Source organism: Anas acuta, chromosome 1 (genome assembly GCF_963932015.1).
Source record: "Anas acuta chromosome 1, bAnaAcu1.1, whole genome shotgun sequence".
Taxonomy (NCBI): Eukaryota; Metazoa; Chordata; class Aves; order Anseriformes; family Anatidae; genus Anas; species Anas acuta.
The window spans coordinates 176294949-176318806 of record NC_088979.1 but is presented as its reverse complement, the minus strand read 5'-3'; the positions used below and the strand labels follow the sequence as shown (position 1 = coordinate 176318806).

Sequence of the window (23858 nt, the reverse complement as noted above, 5' to 3'; positions counted from 1 at the left end):
TGCACCAGTTTCCTATCCAGAATATAGAAACTTTCAGCAATAGGTTAGTGACTCAAGTCTACCTGAAGCCACCAAGCTCGGTATTAATCACCTGACAGCTGTCTTACAAAATATGTAAAATTATTATCACGATGTCAATCATGCCTAGTTGTAGTGTCAGCTGGCACAGTAAGTATGTACACAAAGATATGATCTCTGAGTGAGGAGCTTGCATCTGAATGTACTGCACAAAAAAAGGATAGGGAAGGAAGAGACATATCCTCCTTTGTAGATGTGGCAGACTACAAGTGATTTTCTCAGTCATTTGTGAAGTCTTTGTAAAAACTTAAGATTCAGTTTAGTCCTCTTCATTGACATCAATTGTAGCACTTTCTAGAGCTTAAGAGTTTGTATTTTCCCCAGTTCCACAGGGAACCACTGGTGAGACCTGCAACTCCATTTGCTATCCTCACTGATAGTTTGAAGAGAAAGCTACTCTGTCAACAAAAAAATGAGCTCTTTCTATCTTGAAATGCTTGCTATTCCTCCTCAGGGATCAGTTGGATTACAACCTCCAGGGCTGTTAATCCAACATCTTTCAGAACAAATGTGCATGCTAGTGGTTATAAGAGCATTTGAGACAATTGTGTAGCTCATGTGTACAAGAATGTTTTAAATTTATGTAAAATTTCTTTTAGTGACTGCATGGTCATGCCTGCCTGTTATTTTTTGCACCAGTGTGGTTGTAGTAACACTATGTTTCCCTGTTGGCTAATAAAAATCTCTTAAAATGGTTCCCTTTTGGTTCCAACTGTTTTTTTTGACTTGGGAATCAGATCCATTGCTTCACCAACTCATAAATGATGCTGATTGTAGAGTGCTACTGAGGAAAATTTGGTGGACCTCATAGCATTTACAGAGGAGGTCAATGTCATTCTGCTTTTCCACAAAGCAACTAATGTCAGAATTCTATGACCACTTTAGGTTTACACTGTCTCTGAAGAAAGCAGACTCATCTCCTCACTCACATCACCCTCTTCCTCGTGCCAACACAAGTGTTTGTGCTGCACTGTGGTGATCTGACTGAGATGGGCTAAAAGTAACACAGCAAAAGATGCTGTCAGTTTTGCTTCGTGAGGCTTCTGTAGGCCACAGTGCAGGAATGGGAATGAGTGCCTGAGAGCCAGAGGTGAACAGCATTGTCTTGCTGGCTTCTGCTGCCACAGTTTGAGCACAAGGTGTGAAGCAATCAAATGTCATGTGGCGAATGACAGACGTGCTTCACGTTAAGAGAAGAATAAACTTCATTCCTTTTGAATTTTATTACTTTCTGTTTCAGAGACTGCATGAAAATGGGAGAAGTGGATGGCAAAAAGATTGGCTGCACTGTTAGCCTTTTGGTTTGTATAATACTTTATCTCATCCTTTTTGATTCTAATTGAGCATTTTCTAGTATATATCCACATATTTGAATGGGAGATGGCCTGCTTCTCAATTCATGTTTAGTTGACAGAAATACTGTGTTTAGTATTGCTAATATTTTTTTCAGAATGAAATTGATACAGTAGTTTTCTCTGGCATTGTATAGTTGAGTTCTGAGGGATTCCTTGTACTGCTCTATTCAATTCTCTCCCTACTAGATAAATTCAGTCTCTCCCTGCTAGATAAATTTCACCAGAGTATTTTGCAAATATAATTGGTCTCCCAAGTTCATAGAAACAAACAAACCTTTCCTCCTTCCCAAAACCCAACAGAACTGACATGATTTCTCTAGTTTCCTTTCTTCCTCAATAGCCTGTACAGGTTGTTTCTAGTGGATATAGCCCTTATAAGGGATATCCCTTATATCTTATGTAAGGGATATCTTCTGAAGACTGCAGGTTCTTCCCAATAGAAGAGTCAGAAATGCTGCTCCAGAGCTTCTCGTATCATCAACCATCAATGCAAATCCATAGTATGAAAAATATTTCATTTATGTGTAGAGGGTATGTTTTGCTTCTTGGCCAATTTCTACTGACAAGTTTGTTGATTTCTGTTAACCTTGGAAAGTTTCCATTCTCATGGTGATTGTTTTGGAAAGCTTTATTTTTAGCCATGGGGAGGAAAAAAAAAAAAAGAATAAGCTGACTTGTAATTCTGCATTTTTGACGTCAGTGAAACAATTTGGTATCACTCCTAAGTAGCAGTTATACATAAGAGAATAAAGGATTTCTTCAGCATGGATATAGTGCTCTCCGAATAGGGATGATGTTTACTACACAGCCATAGAGCAGCTGTCTTTCTGTCAGAATCTCTGGCATGATTTGAATTCTTTAAAGCACCTGGATTATTTTCGTTCTATCACTAAGGAGTTTTTAAATTATTATTAGTAAATCATTCATTCAAGATTTTCACAAAAAGAAAATTGAAGCATTTAAGAACCTCAAAACATCATAAAGCTTTTTAATATGATTTTCCATGACTTGTATAGGCTAAGGCAGATTTTTTACCCTAATAAAATTCAGACAAATGTTGTTACTATTTGCCTATCAGAGAATAACTAATGTTAAATTTTGAAAAGGGAACTTTCATTACAAAAGCAGCACACCACTTAAGACATTTAGTTGTCCATATGATGGATGAACTGCTTGTCATCTCCAAAAGACGTTTCATGCAAAGTGTAATTAGATGGATGTATAAAATAAAAGGCTAGAGGAGGAAGTAACACTTCGTTTTTCATCAGCACTTTGAAGGTATTCAGACTTCCAAAGATAAGAGGACTGGTTGGCATGAAAAGAGAATATTTATGTTGTTTTGCTGTAGAGGTATGTGCTCTTCTTCTGGGAAATAGAAATGTCCAAGTCAACCAAGTTATCAAACTCACTGGAATTATGCTGCACCATGAAATATGCTGAAGGGTTCTGTATAAGTATCAGTAACTTAGATGAAAGGAAAAGGTAGGATTTTTTCTCCTGTTCTCCTCACTCTAGATCATCACGGTTGGGTTTCACATTAGTAATATCTGTTCAGAAGAGCTGGTGTAAGAGGGGTCTAGTGGAGTTCGTTATATGTAAAAATCACCTAATTTCACATTTGAAAGTTGAATTTCTGATGAAAGAATTCAGCACAGAACCATACAAAAGCACTGAAAGAATATAGAGTAACTTTTGGTAGCATTCTGAATTTTCTCAGGCATCCTTGGTCTTCAACAACAACAATCTTCATTGTTGTTTGACATTAAATTCATATTTCAGATCCTATTCATTTAGAATTAAGTATTATTAGAAAGGGGAGATTTTTCCTGTGATGCTCTACACTGGCCTATGACATGATGTCATTTAAGTAGAACATGTTCATGCTGCCTGTTTGAATGCTGTTTTCAAGATGTTTTTTCTTAGGAAAAAAAGAAAAAGACTGTCATAATTAAGAAAGTCTACTTTTTACTTCATGTCCATTTTCAAAAACTTTATCTATTATGTTTTCTGTCTTGAAATAGTTTGTTGATAAAAAATAAAAACCATCTTTGTCACTATATTGGCATGACACATCTCCTGAGCTGTGACTGGGTTGTCTTGCTGTTGTCTGCTTTACAGACCAATAGGACTATTTCAGGGCTGAGCTTCAGAAAACCAGTTGATATGTATAGTTTAGACTTGTAACAAGTACTGGAGCCTTTAGTGCACAGGGGTAAGAGCCAGCAGGTTCAGTACTGTAGTTCAGTGCCATATTTTTTCTTTAGACCTTATTGCATGCTCTTGTGTGTTACTGACTCTGCTTTTTTCAGACAGGTAAGCATGAACATATACGTAGATATTTTTCATTTTCTCTTCTAAGAAAAGCATCTGTTCCTGGTCTACACACCGTGGAAGGAAAAGAGAAGTCTTTGGATTATAAAGTCATATGGTAGCCTAAAAGGGGGCATATCATTACAGAGCTATTGATGACTAGTCATTTTCTCAAGCCAGTTAAAAAATACTTTGTAGTATTTTTGTTATGATACTCTCATGATCCTCCTACTTTTCTCTTTGATAATATCTCAAACTAAGAAAATGTCACACAGTAAGAACACTTGCCAATAAGGGAAGCATTGCAGCTACTTGCTTAGAATTCAAATAGTAGGAGACTTGAATAATAGAACACAAATTGTTAATTGCTAAGGAGAACCAGTGCAAGACTCTTGTATCCTATAAATTTTTGTTAACCAAAGAAGGTTATCCTGAACCGTAAGTGTAGCTACCAGAGAAACTGTAGCTGCATGCCCCTTAGTGAGTATGGCAACACTTGTGGACAGTGCTGTAGAGTTGTGCTCCTCTCCCTCTAACATTATGTTGCTTCCCATACTTTATCCAAGTAACAACAAATAGCAGTTATACATCCAGAAATCTCTACCCAGAAGTCTTGTAGAAATTGTGTCCTGAATATTACTTTAGAGTGCAACTTTTTATATTTTAATCATGTAGTACAATATTTATGCATCAGTTAGGGCTGAAGAAAACACGTTTTTCATTTGGGATTATGCTGTTTCCAGTATTGAACAGTTCTTTGTAGTGTTACCAAAGTCCTCCTGGTATTTTGCTATGACAGAATGAAGAGTAGAAATACCAAGCAGTAGATATTTTGTTAAAATATGAATACTAAAGAGTGCTGTCAGCATTTTAAAATCAACAAAGAGCTTTCAGCAAGATGCTAAATGGTTAAATGTTATAGCTTAAGAAACACCAGCTTTCAGTTTTGTCAGGTTCTAAGATAATTTAAAAAAATCAAGAGCATGTTGACTGGTCTATTGATAATTTAATGGAAATGCCCATTGTATTGCTGAAGTTCTGTGTAATGCCTTTGTACATGTGAAACTTTCAAATATAATATGTACTTCTATAGCATTATGTTCAATATCTTTTGTTTGTAATTAATGTATTTATTACCTGCTGGATTTCATTACTAAATTAATTTTATTGCAGAATTTTTACAAGACAGAACTGAACAAAGAAGAGATGTATATTCGCTACATTCATAAGCTCTATGACCTACATCTGAAAGCACAAAACTTCACAGGTAACAGAGTACAAACTGGAAAAGGTATTTAGGACTAGACCGTGATTTGCAGCCTTTTGTAAACCTACAAACTGTATCTGCAGTGCAGATCATACAGGCCCAGGCAACAGCTGGGTTCAGCTGTTCCTGCTCAATTTCTTTGTTTTTTTTCTTTTCTCAATTTTCTTGCTCAATTTCTCTCTCTCTCCCCCCCAAAAAGGCTTCTTTTCAGCTCTGCAACTCTGCTTCTTGCTGAGCGGTATTGAAATAACTACTCCTGATACACACTAGCAATAAATGTTATGATGGATCATTCTTCACCCAAGAGGGGTGAAGTTTAGAGGAAGCTTTTGTGAAGTGGTTTGGTAGTACCTGAGCCCCTTTCCTTCCCCAACTCTCTCCCCCAAATGTTGCTGGTTAGCTCTTTGGTGCAGTGTGTTTGTACACAGCTTTGTTTTGGAATCTAAACTTTTAGGTTAAAAAAAGAAAAAGGAAGAGCCATATAACTTCCTTGTGGTGTAACAGTGATGTCTTTTTGAATCTTTGCATACCACATTTGCGGTACTATTGTCCAGTATTTCTCAGTGCCAATTTAGCAGCAGGGCAGGCCATTACCATTTAAATGAAGAAATAAAAAGATAATGTGCACGGTTGTTGTTTATACTGCAAAAGGGGTACTTCATTTGGGTGACTGCATGCTATCAAGGATAGCTGGAGTGGATAAAATCAGTGTCTCTTTAAACTAAATAGTCTTTGCCAAAATGTTCAACTGACCTTATAGTACCTCTATCCATTCCCCAGTGATTGCAATTGCAACAGCGTTTGTTCAGAATCTCTGCAGATTCTTTTTTTCATTCTTAAAAGTAGATTAGTTGGCTGGTGGGGGCACTAGTAAACAGGCTACAGGTACCTACTGCCACCGTGGATTTCCTTATGCTTTTCTAAAATCCACAGGAAAGATCCTCAGCTTGGAATTTCTACCATCCCTTTGCAGTTCATGGGTTTAAAATCTAAACTAAATAGCAGGGTGTATTAACAAGAGGATTTTCATTTCCTCATCTGACCTGGCAGTAAGAATTTTGTTTATCAAGCAGTGTCTTTGTCCACACTGGCTTTTCTGACAAACTATTAATTTCCTGATTTTACATAACAGATGTTAGTAACTCTTCAAGCAATGCTGAATTCCCTTTGCACATTGGCTGCTAACCTGTGTCCAGTTTGCCTTCAGCATGTATTTTATTATTGTTTTGCCATCCATTCCTATCTGAAATTGCTCACAGTGTAACTCCAGGACTTAGTTATATTTCCTGTGTATCTATTATTAACACGTGTGATTTTAGCATTCTTTGCCATAGTAGATTCCATGACTAAGATTTTTCTTCTGAGGGAAACTTAAGGAAGGATTGGCTCACACCCATGACATAGGGGTAGGGACAGTCTTTCTGCTAGAAAACAGATTTATGTAATCCATTGCCTTATCCTTGCCTTATCAATCTGCAACAACACAAACATTTTGTAAATTGTCTGAATTCAAGTACATGGGAATAGGAAAAGAATTATTCCACTTCGGCAGCATTACTACAGGTACCATTAGTTTGGTACTGCATAGTTTTCTCACCATTTCTTCATCTAGGGATGAAGCCAGCTTGCCCTTAAAATAATTCTTCTCTTCTTTTGCAGTATAATTTATGGGACTTTTTCTAATAATTCTCTGTGAAAAAGTCCCTCCCCCTTTTTTTTTTTTCCTAATAATAAAAGATCTCCCTGTAAACCTCTCTTTACCAAGCACTCAGTTACAGCTATAAATTTAACTCTGTCGAGGCTGAAGCACATAAATGAGCTGGATCCATGTGTGTCCTTTCAGTCACCTGACAAGTGTAATGAGATGGTTTTGTTAACATCCATCTTAGAAATGTTTAGGTTTTTTGAATCTTTCTTCTATAAATTGAATTTCCCACAATGCATATCAACCCTGTTTCTCTCTTCTTACTGTTTTGGGGCACAGCCAATAGTTACAGACTTCTGCACCAAATCTGTACCAATTTGTTATACTGGCCTCTGCCACAGATAGGATGCTGGGTAGAGGGACCCTTCAGACCTTTTGTCCAGTATAGTCATTCCTACTTTAGATACCTTCTATATACATTTATGATAACTTCATACAAACAAACAACAGAAAATACTGGTATGGCTGAGAAAAATCTAAAATCTAAGGACTTACATGACAAGTTAGAAAGAAAGGATCATAGTGAGCTATACTGACTTCTGTTTGTGATCTGCTATTTTGCTTTCTTTGAATTTTGAATACTTTATTATCGACTTTATGGATTTTTTTTTAATTGTTATGTAAACATGCAGCATATTTTGACTACCAAATTGTAGCTTGAAACAACTAGGATAAAAGTACGTTACTGGTCTAGCAATCTGAAAGCAGTGTGATACCAAAATAGAGACTGTCTGTGCAAGTTTGAATGGTCCCCCCTGTGTATGCAATACAGCATCATTTTGCACCATACTTAGCATTTTACAACACTTGGATTCAAAGCCATAACATCTGCTGCAGTGATGTTTTTTCATCCAGGGTTTTTTAAGTTGGACATCTAAGAGGAACACTACTGTTAGAAAACAATCTCTGTATAGTTTGGTTGAAATCTTTCAGGAACTTACATGGCAGAGTCAGAAGCAGAATATAGTTGTCTGGGGCAAGTTCACCTACCCAACATATAAAACCTGCAATAAAAAAAAAATCCTGTCAACAACTTTTTCCTCCAGCACAGAATGTCTTCAGAACATGGCCCATCTTTGCACAGAATAATGCAAAATAGTCCTCTGGCTGGAAAACAGATTGAATGCTAATTCAGAAAACAATAATGCATATACATAGTTAGCCAAATTGAATTGTCATAACCAGTATTAATTCTGGCATTTTGTACTTGGCCAAAGTCTGACTGCACTGAGGAGTTTCTCTTAGTGTTTGTTTCTGAGGAATTCCTTAAAGCAAGGTTAAAAAAAAAAAAAAAGTAATGTTTTTACCTGATAACATGATCTACTAAACATGATCTAAAGATTATTTCACAGTTCTCTTCTGATACTGGAGAGCAATGATAAGTTTGATTCATACAAAACTGAAAAAAAAAAAAGGGGGGGGGGGGAAGTTTTGTGTGCATTTCTTTTTTTCCTATGTTATAGTGTTAAGGCTCAGCTCTGAGGAATTTATTTCAATTATAGAAAGAGGGAAGACTGTTAAGAAAACTTCTTTCTCCATTTCCCTCTCAACCCTGATCTCTTTTGGACTGTATCCATAGCCCTATCTATCTTCTTTCCTCTTTCTTGATGTTCCTCATCCTCCAGCCTGAGTTCTCTTGTTCAGACAGCAGAACCATTGAGAGCTTCTCCTTAGCAGAAGGAAAGTCTAAGGCTAAGCAGGAAATTGTTTCTTAATTTCCCTGTTTCCCTTATATTGTCAGATTTCAGTAAAACAGTCCCAGAGACTCCACTTTACTTAGTGTTTGAAAATTGTCAGATGAAATTTTTATAGCTGTGGATAGTAGCCATCCAAAACTACCACTACAATTGGTTTATTACTTGAAATAAAATGGTTATCCATTAAAAAGATGCATCTCAGTAAGAGTATTCACATTTCTGTTTACTTTCTCTGTCTGTTTTATTTGTCTGGTGCTCATGTGCTGTGGTGTAATTTGTCTTCCAGAGGCTGCCTACACGCTCTTGCTGTACGATGAGCTGTTGGAGTGGTCTGATCGGCCACTGAGAGAATTTCTCAACTACCCCATGCAAACAGAGTGGCAACGTAAAGAATATCTTCATCTGACCATCATACAAAACTTTGATAGGGGAAAGGTAAAATAGACCTATTGTACTTAATGGATCTGGAAAAGATAGTTAATTCACTTTATGGCATTACTTCCAGTGCTGCTGCCTTTTCTCATATACAGGGGAAGTGTTTGTTATTGCCTGATTAAGCAGTTACTTAGCGACACAGTAGGTTCCTTCTAATCCTGTGTTTGTATCCTAGAAATCTCCCACACTTATATGTGAGCATAATTTGCACTTGTGTAGCAGTTCTCTTTGTGTCAAAGCACTTTATAAAAGATGGTATAATTTCTCCCCATTTTGAAGGTGATGAAAACAAGCCATATAATGAAGGAAGCTTATGCAATTCACTCAGTGACCAAGTGAGGAATAACATTCAGGATTATAAGGACTATGTTTGCACCTACTAAATCATGTTATATTTTATAGAACAGCAATTGCAGAATCTCTAGAAGGGAATTTGGCAGTAGGGGAGTCACAGTTCATTGTTATCTCTGAGAAATCTTATGAATTAAGCAAGAATGATTATCCTGTAATCTAATATTTTATATATCCTTTGTGTGATGATTTGTCTCAGTGATAAACAGGCAATTCATTGCAATTTGGCATAGCTAGTATAATATCCAGGTAAGCATTGTAAATGTAATCAAACCTATGCTAATTAGATTTTTTTTCAGAAAATTCAGTAATCAGTTTGTAGTTTAAATTATATGGTACAATGATACATTTTCCAGACTACAAAAATTAATTAGGGTATGTTAAGAAAAACACACTTTTAAAATGTGAAAATCTTACTCTATTGCATCATATCTCAAAAGAGACAGGCATCACTCTTACAGTGACCTATATCTTGTGCAGCGATTGCTCCCTAAGACTCATAAATTAAGTAAGTCTCCAAATAGATCCTTCAAAGAATTCCTCACTATTACTCAGCAGCTATCTGTATGTCTAATGAACACTATGTTAAATTATATTCAGTTACTTGAAGTCTGACTTAGTGTAGAAAGAACGGGCTTCGCTAATAACTCATGAATCAAACAGTTGCTGTGAAATTACTGAATGTCTTTTACTTGCTTGCAGTGTTGGGAAAATGGCATTATCTTATGCAGAAAAATTGCTGAACAGTATGAGAGCTACTATGACTACAGAAACCTCAGCAAGATGAGGGTAACGTACCCGAGAACTTTTCAACAGTCACAGATCAAAAAGCTTTTTTAATTAGGGATATAAAATATTACTTAAAAAACTAAGTTTGCCACTGAGTGGCCCTTCAGTTAGTTGTGAAAATATCTTTTTTTTTGTTTTTAGCTTGTATTTGTTTTCTCTAACAAAGATAATAACAAGGAGTGTAAGCTTTTTGAAGAAAAATGGAAAAATAAGAGGTCTTGCAATGTTTGTACCTCTACAGCACCCCCTTTGTGTGTATGCCTATGCAAAAATACTGTATCTACTAATTCAGTTTCACTTATTTTGTATGGTTTATCCAGGGAATGTTCTCTTTATGCAGTCCTTTGCTAGGAGCAGTGACATGTCTTTGGAGTTGTAATTGGAAACAGTTTGCAGCAAGCAACATGCAACTTGACAAATAGGTTTATTGTATAAAAATGTGATCTGCTTAATATCATAAAGCCAAAAGAAATCTTTTCTGACAGTCTTCCTTCTTTCTCTGTCATTTTTAGAGCTTTGTATGCTCATTCTTTCTGCTGTGGTATTTTGAAGATAATCTGGTCTTCCCTTTTCATGTCTGTTTTTGATGGATTCAATTTTATATATTAGTTTCCTTTTAAAACTTCATGTGCATGTGGTATGCTTGCTGCTGGGACTGACTTTAATCCAGAGCCGCTTAATGACATGATACAAAAATCTCAACACAGGGCTATGTAGCAATACTGCTTGCGATCTGCTTACTCCATACTTAGATATCCCAATGGCAGAATCCTGTAAGCAAAAACAGACTATCATCATGTGAATAAAATATTTATAGATGTTTAACTGCACGTAATGTGTTTTGTATTTGAATTTGTTAATATCATTTACTATATCTGCCACCTATGCATTAACCCAAAAAGGAGGGGTAGGGATTTCTCATACCAATGTAATTTTAGCAGCTACTGGTATCATATACACATCAAATATGTATCTACATTACCTAAAATTGGGATAATACTGTTTTTTTCACAGTATAAAAAAGATTATGAACTGAGAATGTTTTGCTGAAAACAGGAGAAAATCATTAGAAAAAAGGGGACTTTGACATAAAGATCACTTTTTGCCAGTGTTTTGAGTAAAATTTAAACAGTATAAAATTCAAGTAAAAATAAAATAAAAAATGTAATTGCTATTGTGAGATTCATCAAGGAACTCACATCAGACACTTAAATCATTGGAATCTGGTATGATTTGAATGCAGTCATGTGGAATATGGTTCCACAGAAATCACGCTTTGCTCTCCAAACTGACCACATTACTGCCACGTGTTTGAATAATTAGCAGATTGCTAGGCCATGTTTCAAATTGTATTTCATGTTTCTATTACTTCAGCTTTTCATTAAAGAGCTATACATTTTGTTATTAATTTTTTACTCTTTTAATATAGGTACTTCACAGTTAAAAGCAGGGGTTTAGTTCTTGGAAGCTTTCAGGTCTCTAGGAAATATAAATATTCAATCTCATACATTCAGAGACTTGTGGTTCTTGCTGTTGCTAGAGATGCAATGCAATTCCAGTGATTCAGAGCAATGTGCTAAAACACCTTGTATTTTTGACAGCTTAAGGAAAAGATACGTTTTCAAAGAACTAATTGCATTTCTTCTCAATCTCAACCAGATGATGGAAGCATCTTTGTATGATAAAATTATGGATCAACAGCGTTTGGAGCCAGAATTTTTCAGAGTTGGATTTTATGGGAAAAAGTTTCCATTCTTCTTGAGAGTAAGTGAATAGAAAATAAACAGAATGGAGTAATTCTGGGATTTATGCTGTCATTCATAATCACTTTCCCTACCTGAGAATTTGATTATACCATATATGAGTTCTTTTCCCATGAGAAATAGGGAATTTTCTGTGTTAATTAATGAAAATCCTCATGTTTTCAGGGGTGAGAAATGATCCTGTCTAACAGAAAGACAAATGCTAGGCTTTCAGAGTCCCACATAGGCTTAAGATTCTTGTTTGTATTGCAATCCATCCACCTGTATTATTCCACAGACCACCATCTTCTTTTCATTGTAGCTTGTTCCCACTGTTCTGTTAGTTTTATTCTGGTGGCTGCTCAGAAGGTGGCTATCAAAAGAGAGATATCGCTTGACAGATGGACAATCAGTAATTTAGCGTCTAAGTAATTACATTCCCAATCTCCATTTTTTTTAAATGAGTTAAAAATTCAACATGCTGAGTTTCATTGATTAGGAGTGTACTAAAGCTGACAAGATACATAAAGTTACTCTCGAACATTAATCTTAGATTCTGAAGTTACTGAAGTGCCCTTGGAAATACTATTCCTGTTATTCTGTTCCCCTCTTCCACAGTCTGCAGTGGTTTAGCTGTGTTGACTGTCACCTTGGGAAGAGAACAGAATCCATCTTATTCATGGAGCCGCTGCAGTCGTAATCCAAGCTCCTCTTCCTATGGTAATTCAAATAAACAATGAAGGAACCTCCTCTGTGTGGTGGAGGCCTAAAAGCCTATTTTTTCTTTGCCTTGGTGGCAGGGAAAGTCACTAATTCCAAATTGTAAATACAGCATGAAAGCCCCCATTAAAAGCAATGCTCAAAAATAGTCTGATGGGCACGTAATTTTTTTTATTGTCTGACAGTCATCTGTGTATATCTTATGGATAAACCAATTTGAAAATGTTAATTAGAAACGACAGAATGCTTGTGTTCCTAAAAATGTGTCAACCAATAAAGTGAAAGTACTGGAAAAAGTCTGCACAAGGATGCAGCATTTTCAGACCTGTAAGGCCTCCAATGTTTATGCATCCGCACATGAAGTATTTATGTGTTTTCCAATTCATACGTACATTGCACTTCTAAAGAACAGATTTATGCTTGCTGCACCAACAAGGAACACCTCAAAACTTAACTAAATTTGATTTAATGTTTTTGTGGGAAAGTAGTTTATAACCCTTTTAAGCAGTCTGGCTATTTTTTTCTATAGAAGGAATAAAGAATAAAGCTTCAGAATAAAGCTCTCAAATTTTAATTTGTAGGTGCACATTAACACTATTGCTTTGTATAGCGTTCCCATTAAAGTCTAGGATCTCAGAATTCAATGCTTCCTCTCTCTTGTAAAGGCACAATAAGGACAAATACTGTTTCTATCTAAATCTGCTTCAAGTAAACTTTAGTAATTACTTTTTAGAATTTTCTAACATAGATTTTAAAATGAAGTTCACTTAACAGTGTTTTTAAAAAAAAAGTTAAGATATTTCCTTATTTCAAACACGTCTACGAGCAAAATCAAACCAAAAAAGATTTGTCCGGGGACAGCAAGCCCTCATCACCAACCCAGTTGGGAACTAGTTCCAGTGCGTACTTCATATCCAGACATCTCTTGTTTAATGTGGGACTCACATTATATCTATATTCATGTTGTACAGTCTCAAGAAAATAATGGTGCAGCTTCATGGTGAGCATCCAGGTTAAAAGAAATGGGGTTCCCTAGTTCCTCATGGAAACGACTTTCAGCTTATTTCATTGTCTTAACTGTCTGTTGCACTGTATTTTTGTTACATATTTTATACGATTTGATATTTTAGGTTAGCTATACACTTTAATCCAATAAGAACAATTTTTCCCTTCAACTTTTTATTGAAGATTTAAGTATAATCATTTCATTTTTCCAGACTTCTGAATAAAACATTCTTTACATGGTAGAATTTCCTTCTTCTTTTAACTGCCCTGCTCTTTTCAGATTTCTTATTTTCATCCTTGCCTTCTTTCTTATTTTTTCCTTCTTAAAATGATGTAAGAATTGCCCTTAGACTGTATTTAAAATTGTGTTTGGATCTATCTAATGATACCCATTTATTTTTGCATAATTTGCTCTTTTTTTCTTTTCTTTTCTTTTTTTTTTCTTATTCTGCTCAGAATAAGGAATTTGTTTGCCGAGGACATGACTATGAAAGGCTGGAGGCCTTCCAGCAGCGAATGTTGAATGAGTTCCCACATGCCATTGCTATGCAACATGCTAATCAGCCAGATGAGACCATCTTTCAGGCAGAAGCACAGTGTATCCGCATAATCACAAATCCATACTCTGCAGTTGTCTTTCATGCTTTCAAAAAATGTAGGTACACCTATAGCCAATTTCAGTCACAATGTGCCACACTGAAGGAAATGGTAGGTGAGAATTCCCGTGCAATTTGTCCCAAAGGCTCTATTATGTTTGGATTTATTTTTGTGTAATTGTTGGTTTTCATTAAAAATTCATTGGCAGATAATTAAGATTCCTACTTTAACCAAAAATACTAGTATAACACTCTCAGATTTCAAGGTACAGTAATTTATGTTCTTACAATACACCATAATGTTAGCACAACATTGTGTACTGAATATATTTAATTAAATCCCTTTATTCCCTGTACATGTAAAACATGCATGTAACACTATTTTGGGTTAAAAAAAGAAACCACAGGTCATCAAAAATCTCTCAAGTTCCTCTCCCAAATTATCAATAGTCTAGAAGCATTTAATGATACAGACTTTCAAAATAGTTTTTTATTCTGTCTTGCTTCAGGAGTCATTGTGCTTTGCTAATTTCAATGAGGTGGGATAGCCTTAACTCTTTACATACAGACTTGCAGATCTACGCTGTGACACCAATCCCAGAAAACCAGGAAGTCCTGCAGAGAGATGGCATTCCAGATAACATCAAGAGCTTTTACAAAGTAAATCACATCTGGCGATTCCGATATGACAGGCCATTTCACAAAGGGACCAAGGACAAAGAGAATGAATTCAAGGTAAAGTACTACACACCTTCATGAACTACTAAACCTAATGATTTATTTGTAATATCAACTACAGTTTTGTTATTGAACTGAGTGTGTTCTAACAAATTCTCTAGAGGATACGGCAGGTCAAATATGACTGTTTCACTACTCATTTTAATTAAAATAATGTGATAAGTATATGGGAGATTAAATGTCTTTTTTTTCAATATGACAATGAGAGAGCAAAAAATACCTGTTTGTTTTTGCATCACTGATATAGTGAAAGCGCAACTGGAGAGAGCGGAGAAGCCTCCAGAGAAGCTGATAAGGCAGATGGGAAACTGTCACTAAGAATGGTTATCTGTGAATTACCAAAAATTATCTCTCCCTAGAGCAAGGGAAAGACAGTTTTGACTAAGCTAAAGCATAATGTTCTGTTCCTGTGACATCAAAACTAAAAACTGCATCTGAACTTACAGCTTGTCTCAGGGAAGCGCAATAGTTTCTTCCCTAATATGTAAATGACTTCTGTTCCTCCTAAGTAACATATCAACTGGAAATTCATCTTGCAATTTTTGGTGTAATTTCACTTTTGATCCTCTAGAAATGATTAAATCCCCATCCCCACATGGGAACATATTCTGATATTCAAACAAACAAAGAGAATTATCCCATAATAATGCTCTTAGAAAGTTAGAGAAAAGAACTTCAAGGGTAATAAATTAGCTAAATTAAATCTGTGTTGTCCTCTAATTAAAGCTTAGGGTTTTAATTTAATTTTACGGCTTGTATATATTTTGTGTAAGAGCTATACTGTGAGTTAACCATTACTCTGACTTCAGGCAATTTGTCATTTTAAAAACCTCTTGCTCTAAGTGTTTAATAGTATTTGAGTACCACATTGGCCATGCGTTTTGGAATCTCAAAATAGACTTCACAGAGGAGAGCTGGTGTAAGCTGTTCTGCCTCTGAACTCTCCCTGTTCTCGCTTGTTATCTCAGAAAGGAAATATCAAAATGCTAATTTAGTTGCGAGTGACTTTTGGAGGTGAGGGAACAATATATAATGTAAAATAGTACCTTGTTTAAGAGTGCAGAACCAGCAGAAATTACTGCATAGTAGCAAATCCTAGAAAGTAAGGAGAAAAGTGAAAGTCAGGCTTCTAGGATGGACATTTCACTATATACTTGGAAGCTAATACTTTTTTATTTTTATGTATACTGTTTCTTAGATGGAGATACTCACGAATAAAAGTGTGAATAATTAAGAAAATTCTAGAGACAAATTAGGGGCATAAATTGATTTTTCATATTGTAGAGCCTATGGGTGGAGAGAACCACACTGATCTTGGTGCAGAGTTTACCTGGAATCTCCCGTTGGTTTGAAGTGGAAAAACGTGAAGTAGTGAGTATGAGACTGACAGCAATATGTGTTGTGTTGGTTTACTTCCTTATCTATATGTTATTTGAAAAGTACTGTAAGATTAATTACCCAGATCTAACTTCCTTTGGAAGTTTTCAAGCTAGCTACAACAAAATTATTTACAAAGTATTAAATAATTTGCATTGTCCAGTTTCTCTTGCCCTTTAATGTACTAATAAGAACCACCCTCAGGATTCATTTTAAACAGCTGAGGAAATAAGGAATTGTGAACAGTAATGGGGAGTCAGAACACAGACAAAAGGCAACATATAATGTTAGCAAATTTCTTTCTTAAAACTCAGCATGACATAACGTTTATGACTTAGAATATCTGTAGCTTAACATATCTTCCAGTATTCTTGAAAAGCAAGCATTTTCCAAGTTCCTGTACTGTAATAAATTCCGTGTGGGTATATCTCTGTGTCTGCCTGCAGCTCTGTGGAAGTTACCAGTGCTCAGCATGGGCACAGAAGCATGCCTACGCAGGACTTGCAGGAAAAGGTTCTAAAGTAGCAATCTGTTACTGACACACTGTAATTTCTTTTAATTCCTTGTTTTATTTCTTAGAAAATCCTTAAATACTTTTCATATGCATTCTGAGGAGTGCTCCTAATACAAAGATCTCTAAATAATTGGTCAGTTGTCAAACCAGGGAATATAACATCTGCAACTGCTTTCCTTCCCATCAAAGCCAGTTATACAATAATTCCATTAAATGTAGGAATACTGTTTTACAACAGATTTTCTCTAAAAATCTATTGTGTTTTTCTTATATAATAGTAACAAAACATTATTTGTTCTCCGTCCTGATACTCTTCTGTAGAAAACCAAAAATGGAAATTAGTAAAAATCAAAAAACTGTGTGTGACGTGAGAAATTTTGTTAGTTGATTCCTACTAAGTCCTTCCTAGGTTAATATGACCCCAATCTGATTACTACATAGAAAATGAAAAAAAGAAGAACCACCTCAGTTAGTTACTGTGTTACCATTATAATCACCATTTCCTACAGTTAACTCTAGTAATTTTTACTAGGCATGTAGTGGACTGTGATTTAGATCTGTGCTTGTATTTTTTGGTAAATTACAGCAACTGCGGGCCTTTATTCTTCCCATCTCTCTGCTTTTTGCTTTTCCTGCAGTTCATGCCAAGAGTAAAGCTTCCTCGTGCTCTTGAGAGGACAGGCACATTCTGTTCAGTGACTGCCTTTGACTGTAACTTGATTATCATCTTATCTCAAAGCCTGCATTCACACTCCTCATCCATAATGTCTAGCTGTTGGCTTTCCATTGGGTGTGTGAACTAGCTCACCCAAACTTAAACTCCGGTCTGTGCCCCTAAGCAAGGTGAAGCACTCTGACTGTAGTGTTTTTAATGGGGTGGACAGCTGAGCTCCACCACAGCTGTTCTCTCACTCCCCCTCCTCAAAGGGAAAGGGGGAGAAAATAAAATGAAAAGGGCTCAAGGGTTAAAATAAGGACAGGCAGATTGCTCAACAATAATAATCACATTCAAAACAGAGTCAGCATAGGGAGATTAATAAAATTTATTACCTATTACTAACAAACTAGAACAGTGAGAAACAAACAAACAAAAATAAATAAATAAATAAAAAGCCACAACCTTTCCCCCTGTCCACCCTCCTCTATGTCCTCTCCCCATGTGGCACAGGGGAACAGGGAATGGGGGCTGCGGTCAGTCCCTGACGCTTCGCACTGCTCCTTCACGGTCTCTCTCTGCCCCTGCTCCCTCCCTGGGTCCCTCCCACGGGATGCCATCCTTCCCAAACTGAGCCTGCGGGGGCTGCCCACAGGCAGCAGCTCTTCAAGCACTGCTCCCACATGGCTCTGTATCATGGTGTCCATCCCCCAGGAGCAAACTGCTCCAGCACGGGTCCCCCATGGGCATCAGCATCCCCCAGACCCCCTGCACTTGTGTGGTCTCCTCTCCAAGGGCTGCAGCTCCGGCCCGGGGCCTGCTCCTGCGGGGGCTCTCCTTGGGCCGCAGCCTCCTCCAGGCCACAGCCACCTGCTCCACCGGGGGCTCCTCCACCCATGGGGGGGCTGCAGCGTGGAGATCTGCTCCATGTGGGACCCATGGGCTGCAGGGGGACAGCCTGCTCCACCAGGGGCCTCTCCACAGGCTGCAGGGGAACTGCTGCTGCGTGCCTGGAGCACCTCCTGCCCTCCTGCTGCACTGAGCTGGGGGGCTGCAGGGCTGGTTCTTACTCCTCATTCTCCCAGCTGCTGTTGTGCAGCAGTTTTTTCCCTTTCTTTAATCTGCTCTCACAGAGAAGCAAATAACATTGCTTATTGGCTCGGCTCTGGATAGTGGTGGATCCCTTTGGAGCTGGCTGAAACTGGCCCTTGTCTAACATGGGGCAGCTGCTGGGCTCTGCTCACAGAGGCCAGCCCTGCAGCCAGTCCCCCACTACCAAAACCTTGCCACTTAAACCCAGTGCACTGATCTCACCCCAGATTAGGTAAAGTTAACAAGGACAGTCCAAAAATAGCCCCAAGTCCCAGCAGTTTCACTAGATGTTGATGTGTATGCATTTTGTAGCAGGTGCTGAGCATTCTCCCAGTGTCAGACAATAAATCTACTAGAGAGCATTGTTTGCTTTAGTCCTTGATTACTTGATAAAATTAGTTCTCCCTGTTCGTATGTTTTATAGTGTTGGCCAGATGAGAAAGAACTTTTTCAGCCCCAACACACTAGAACATAGAATAATGTTGTTTTCAGGTTTAGAAATCAACAAAAATTACCTTTAATTTATTTAATCTTTTAACTGAAGATTAAGTGTGTTTGGAATTTTTCCTCACTTCTTTTTCAGGTGGAAATGAGTCCCCTTGAGAATGCCATTGAAGTTTTAGAAAATAAGAACCTACAGCTGAGAACATTGATCAGCCAGTGTCAAACTCGACAGATGCAAAACATTAACCCTCTCACAATGTGTCTAAATGGGGTCATTGATGCAGCAGTTAATGGTGGTGTTGCTAGATACCAAGAGGTAAGCAATTTATTTTGTATTTATTAAAAATCTGTTATAATTTCTTTCTGATTCCTTGTCTATACATATACAACTTCTCTGTATGTACTGAGGACAGAAACTGTTATATCAGTAATACTTTTAATTACAGTTATTTTATGTTTAGCTGATGTTAAATATATATAACTTTATTGGAACAACTGTTTTTGTGCAGATAGCTCTATAAACACACTCCACTGATGAGCAGATTCACAATCACTTGCATTCTTTAGTGGTTAATGCTTCTCTTTATCATTATTTTGCTTTAGAAACAGTCAGTTCTAACTGTATTGCTATAATATGTACACTCTGAGCCCATGTCTGGAGGTACTTCTGACAGATTTCATTTTCTATTCTCATGTTCTGATTTACAGGACATAGTTCTTAACAACAAATTAATTAATTTCATAGAATTGTATTCATTTATTTATTTATTATATCCTTCTTCTGCTCCTCTCAAGTTTTTGTTTTCTGGAAAAATCTAGTGAGTTGTAAAATGTATTATTCAAAAATATCCAAACTTTTACTTCAATACTAGATTTGTCTCCAAAAGTTGTTCCTGATCATTATAATCTCTAAATCACCTTAAAAAAAAAAAAAAGGCTTACATTTTTGGGATGCTATATTTTCATGAAACTATGTGGGACTGAAACTGCAATAAAAAGAAGGAAGGAGTATTTTTTTTCATCTCGGCTTGATCTCTCTGTTTCTCTTACTAGTCTTATGAAATACTTGAATTGACTGCTTGTTCCTTTTCCATTTAAAATGTCAAGTTGAGTAGTTATCCACTTGTGTCAAAGGCTACAAGATTTGGTGTTCAGTCAATAGTGGTAAATTTGATAAAACTGCACCTAAATTAAACGAGAGATTTGAGTCTGCTATAGTGTTAGAACCTGTCATTAATACTGCAGCATTATGAAAGCTGCGGGGCTAATGCAAAGCAATACCATGTTTGATGTTTCACAGCTGCCTTTAAACAAAAAGGACAACAAAGCTGTTTAGCATAGCAAAACACCACGAATGTTGTCCCTGGAGCAATAGAATCATGTCAGAGCTATGTCTGGTTTGAATTAGTAGTATCTGAGCTTGGTCAGAGCTATCTGGGTGTCTCTGCATGGCTCTTCCCATTCTTCAGGAGTGTATTAAATGTTTTAGCTTGTTCCATTCTTTTTACTGTTCTTAGCTTCAATTCTTGATCTCCTAGGTAGTATTCACTTTTAGTTTTTGATTCCCTTCTGTCCTTTACCCATTTCTCTCTCTTTCACTGTCTAAAATAGGATATTACACATTTGTGTTTCACCAGTTTGTGTTTTAAATGCACAAACTGATTGTACTGGCTGTGAGATTTGTGTGTTTTCTTCTTCACCCTTTTCATATTCCCTTTTCAGTCTTTATGTTTTCCTGCTGTTTCGCCATTTCTCACCTCTTTTCTTTCTTCCTGCTTTCCTGTCCTCTGTAAGTGCTTTTCTCTGTCCATGTGGTTTGCTTACTTTAGCCTTTTCCCCTGTACAAAACTCAGTCAGTCTTGGAGCATGTGGTCTTTAAGGTAAGTTTAACTGTGTCTGTACAGATACTTTCTTTCCCTTTTGGCAACTTCCCAGCTTTAAAACATAGAAGACCCAGCAAATAATGGATTTTGGCCAACTTCTGGCTTCTTGATTCGTCCCTCTTTTTTTTTTTTTTTTTCCTTCTTCTTCTTTCCTGATGGGATAAAAAAGATTCATCTCTAATTACTGTGCATTTGATATTGCATCTGTTAGAAATGCCATTTCTTTCACTGGTTTTGGTACAGAGTAGATCCCAAGAAAATCCAGAGAAGTGATAGTTATGCAAAACCTTTCTGTATGCTAAAAAGCATCAAGTGTGTTTTGTGCCCATTAACACCTCTCAGATTGCACTTTATGCTATAACGTACTTTCTTTAAGCTCTTTTGCATATGCTATAAATAGAGTAGAGGCACTTTCATGCTTAATTATTGGAAACCACCAGTTCCAAGATTGTTACTGGATTTAGTCAAATTCTGGTGGTTTTGCTTTTTTCTCCTAAAATACTGGAGATTTTGCTTAAAGTTAGATTATTACATCTCTGACTCATATTACAGCTCTTGCAGTTCTCTCTCAGCTCAAAACTACTGAGACACCACCTGCTTGATACTGAAAAAAATATTAAGATTTTAGATGAGGGAAAAAAATTCAGCTGGCAGAAGTTTGGGGTTTGGGATTTTAGCAAGTATCAGAGGTCTCCTTTCTACAGTTTAGACTTACAAGACTTCATGTTGACTTATCTGCAGTGAGAGGGCCATGTGAAATAAATGTTCTTCACTACAGTATCAGCATTTTCTGGATAGGCCTCAGCACTTCCTTATTATGAGTTGCCACAGCATGAGACTTCAGAACTGTCAGAGGAAGGGGTATATTAATCTCCAGCTCCACCTTTCCCTATATTTACAAATGATTATGCATAGCAGAGATATTAACAGCTGAAGGTGGATGGAGGGTGGATTTAAGTGGTATATGAGAGAATCACTAACACAAGTGGAAATCAGAGCACAGAGTAACAACTACTGTCCTCTCAGCTCTGTGGAAAGCAAACTGTGTATGTAAGCATGCGAACGGAGACCTTTTGTGACAAATGCACTTCTGAGAAGGTCTGTAAATCTCTCAAAGGAGCATCTGGGGATTTTCTTTATAGAACAGAGCCGAGGAGCGCTGTGAATTCAATGTAATCCCTTTGCAGTGTAGGATAGGTGCCATGGTAAGGAAGATGCAACCATGAACATGTTGCATGAACTATGTCCAGGCTACTGCTGGTAGGTAAAATGACTTCAGGGTATTATGGCTGGTGCTATTTAAGCATTGAAGATGGCATGGAAAGTCATGTAAGCTTGTTAACACACCTGGATGTTTATCAGATGTTCCTGTAGTGGAAAAAAGTGTGGCTTTTTGAAATTTTGAAAATTTCATTTTGAAATCACTGAGTTCTTTCAAACCTCAATCATATTAAGAATGAAAAAGATTGTGTCACAGCTCCAATACATGTAACAGCATACAATTATGTGTTGTTCTTAAGGTATCTTTATATTTAATGGATAGTGAACCTCCTAGTATGAAGACTTCCTTCCTAAATCTTTGCAGTTATTTGAAACTTCTAGATCACAATAAATGAGGGAGAGATGTTTAGTTTCAACTATGATTTCCAAATCAGGTTTCCAAATTTGATTCATGATCTGTCCAGGATACTGAACAACTGATTGAATTACACATAAAGAATGGATTCATTTTATTTGTTCATACTCCAGCAATGCCAAAATGAATAATTAATTATTTAGCACTCTTAGCATCTTTAATTGTATTGGAAAAGGATCTTTTGTTTCAAAAATACCATGAAGAAAGTGTTGTTTAAAAAAAAGAAGTCTTTTGTTTCTACTCTTTTTACATGACTTTGTGATTTTATTCTCCTTTAGGCATTCTTTATCAAAGAATATGTTTTGAACCATCCAGAGGATGGAGAGAAGATTACGCGCTTGAGAGAGCTGATGCTCGAGCAGGTAAAGTGTGGAAAAAAATGGCTAGGTTGCCTGTTCAGCTGTTCTAGCTAAAGTGATATGTCCCCACATAAAATATTGAATTTCAGAGATTAGTAATTGCTTAGCGGTCTTCAGTATTTTTCTGAATTAGATTCCAAATAGACAGCAACTTCCTATATAAGCAGGTCATGTTAATATATTCTCCCTAGTCCCTTTCATCATCATCTTAATCTATTCAAACTATTCTAAATTAGAAGTTGAACAAGAGCCAATTTTTTGTCTTCTGATGATCATGTGCAAATATTTGCATAACATATTTTACCACTACTACAGAACAGACATTCTCACTAAAAGGTTTGATGGCTTAGCCAAATATTTGTACATTGCAGTTTACCACTAGTACAGAATAGACATTATTTTTACAACAAAGTTTATCATAAGAGCAAAAAGGGAGAAATTCCACACAGTGGAATGCTCTATTCATTATATGTTCTTTGTATTATTACCTCATTTTTCCTATTTACCGTGGTCCTTACATCATGAGTATTCCTCTGTACTAACCTTTAGAATTTAAAAATAAGAGTTAGTAAATTCCTATGACAAAATGTGGACTCCCAGCAATTGCAGTTAAAACCTGTCTGGTACACACAGGTGATTTAACAGAAAACACAAAGTATCCAGAAAGGCCAGGCTGGCTTGGTGTGTGGATGCATGAGCTGGGATTATAAACCGGGGTCAGTGATGCTGTGCAGCTGCATTGCCCCCGAGAGGCCAACTCAAAACATCGGCACTAGCTCTCATCCAAAGATATTACAGCACAGTATAACTATTTTGTTTTGATATTCAGATTTATCTGACTCACCATTTAACCGATTCAATATTTTATATCCTGTGACTAAATTTGAGCAAGATGGGAGTTTTAGCAAGGTTATTCTGAAGCCTGTTGTGCCTTACACTGGGGATATACATAAAGCCACTGCTTACTGATGTCTCTGTGGAAATGAGATAGAGCAGAGAACAAAGGATTTCACAGAAAATACATTCCAAGGTCTCAGGTGGACGTGGTTATTGCTGTTCTCTTTCATGTTTTTTATGATATCTGTTCTCATTTCATTTAGGGCTTAGGAC

General features: G+C 36.7%; 1 protein-coding gene across 5 annotated transcripts in view; it reads left to right on the top strand.

The window, feature by feature from the left end:
* DOCK4 (dedicator of cytokinesis 4) overlaps positions 1-23858 on the top strand; it is a 247923-nt gene that overhangs the window by 208487 nt on the left and 15578 nt on the right. For all 5 annotated transcript variants that reach the window (XM_068669485.1, XM_068669481.1, XM_068669483.1 and 2 more), the window contains 10 exons: positions 1319-1379; positions 4917-5010; positions 8699-8847; positions 9901-9987; positions 11647-11751; positions 13911-14052; positions 14619-14785; positions 16073-16159; positions 19010-19186; positions 22668-22751. In XM_068669485.1, coding sequence (XP_068525586.1) covers positions 1319-1379; positions 4917-5010; positions 8699-8847; positions 9901-9987; positions 11647-11751; positions 13911-14052; positions 14619-14785; positions 16073-16159; positions 19010-19186; positions 22668-22751 — 1153 coding nt within the window. The remainder of the gene's footprint in view (positions 1-1318; positions 1380-4916; positions 5011-8698; positions 8848-9900; positions 9988-11646; positions 11752-13910; positions 14053-14618; positions 14786-16072; positions 16160-19009; positions 19187-22667; positions 22752-23858) is intronic.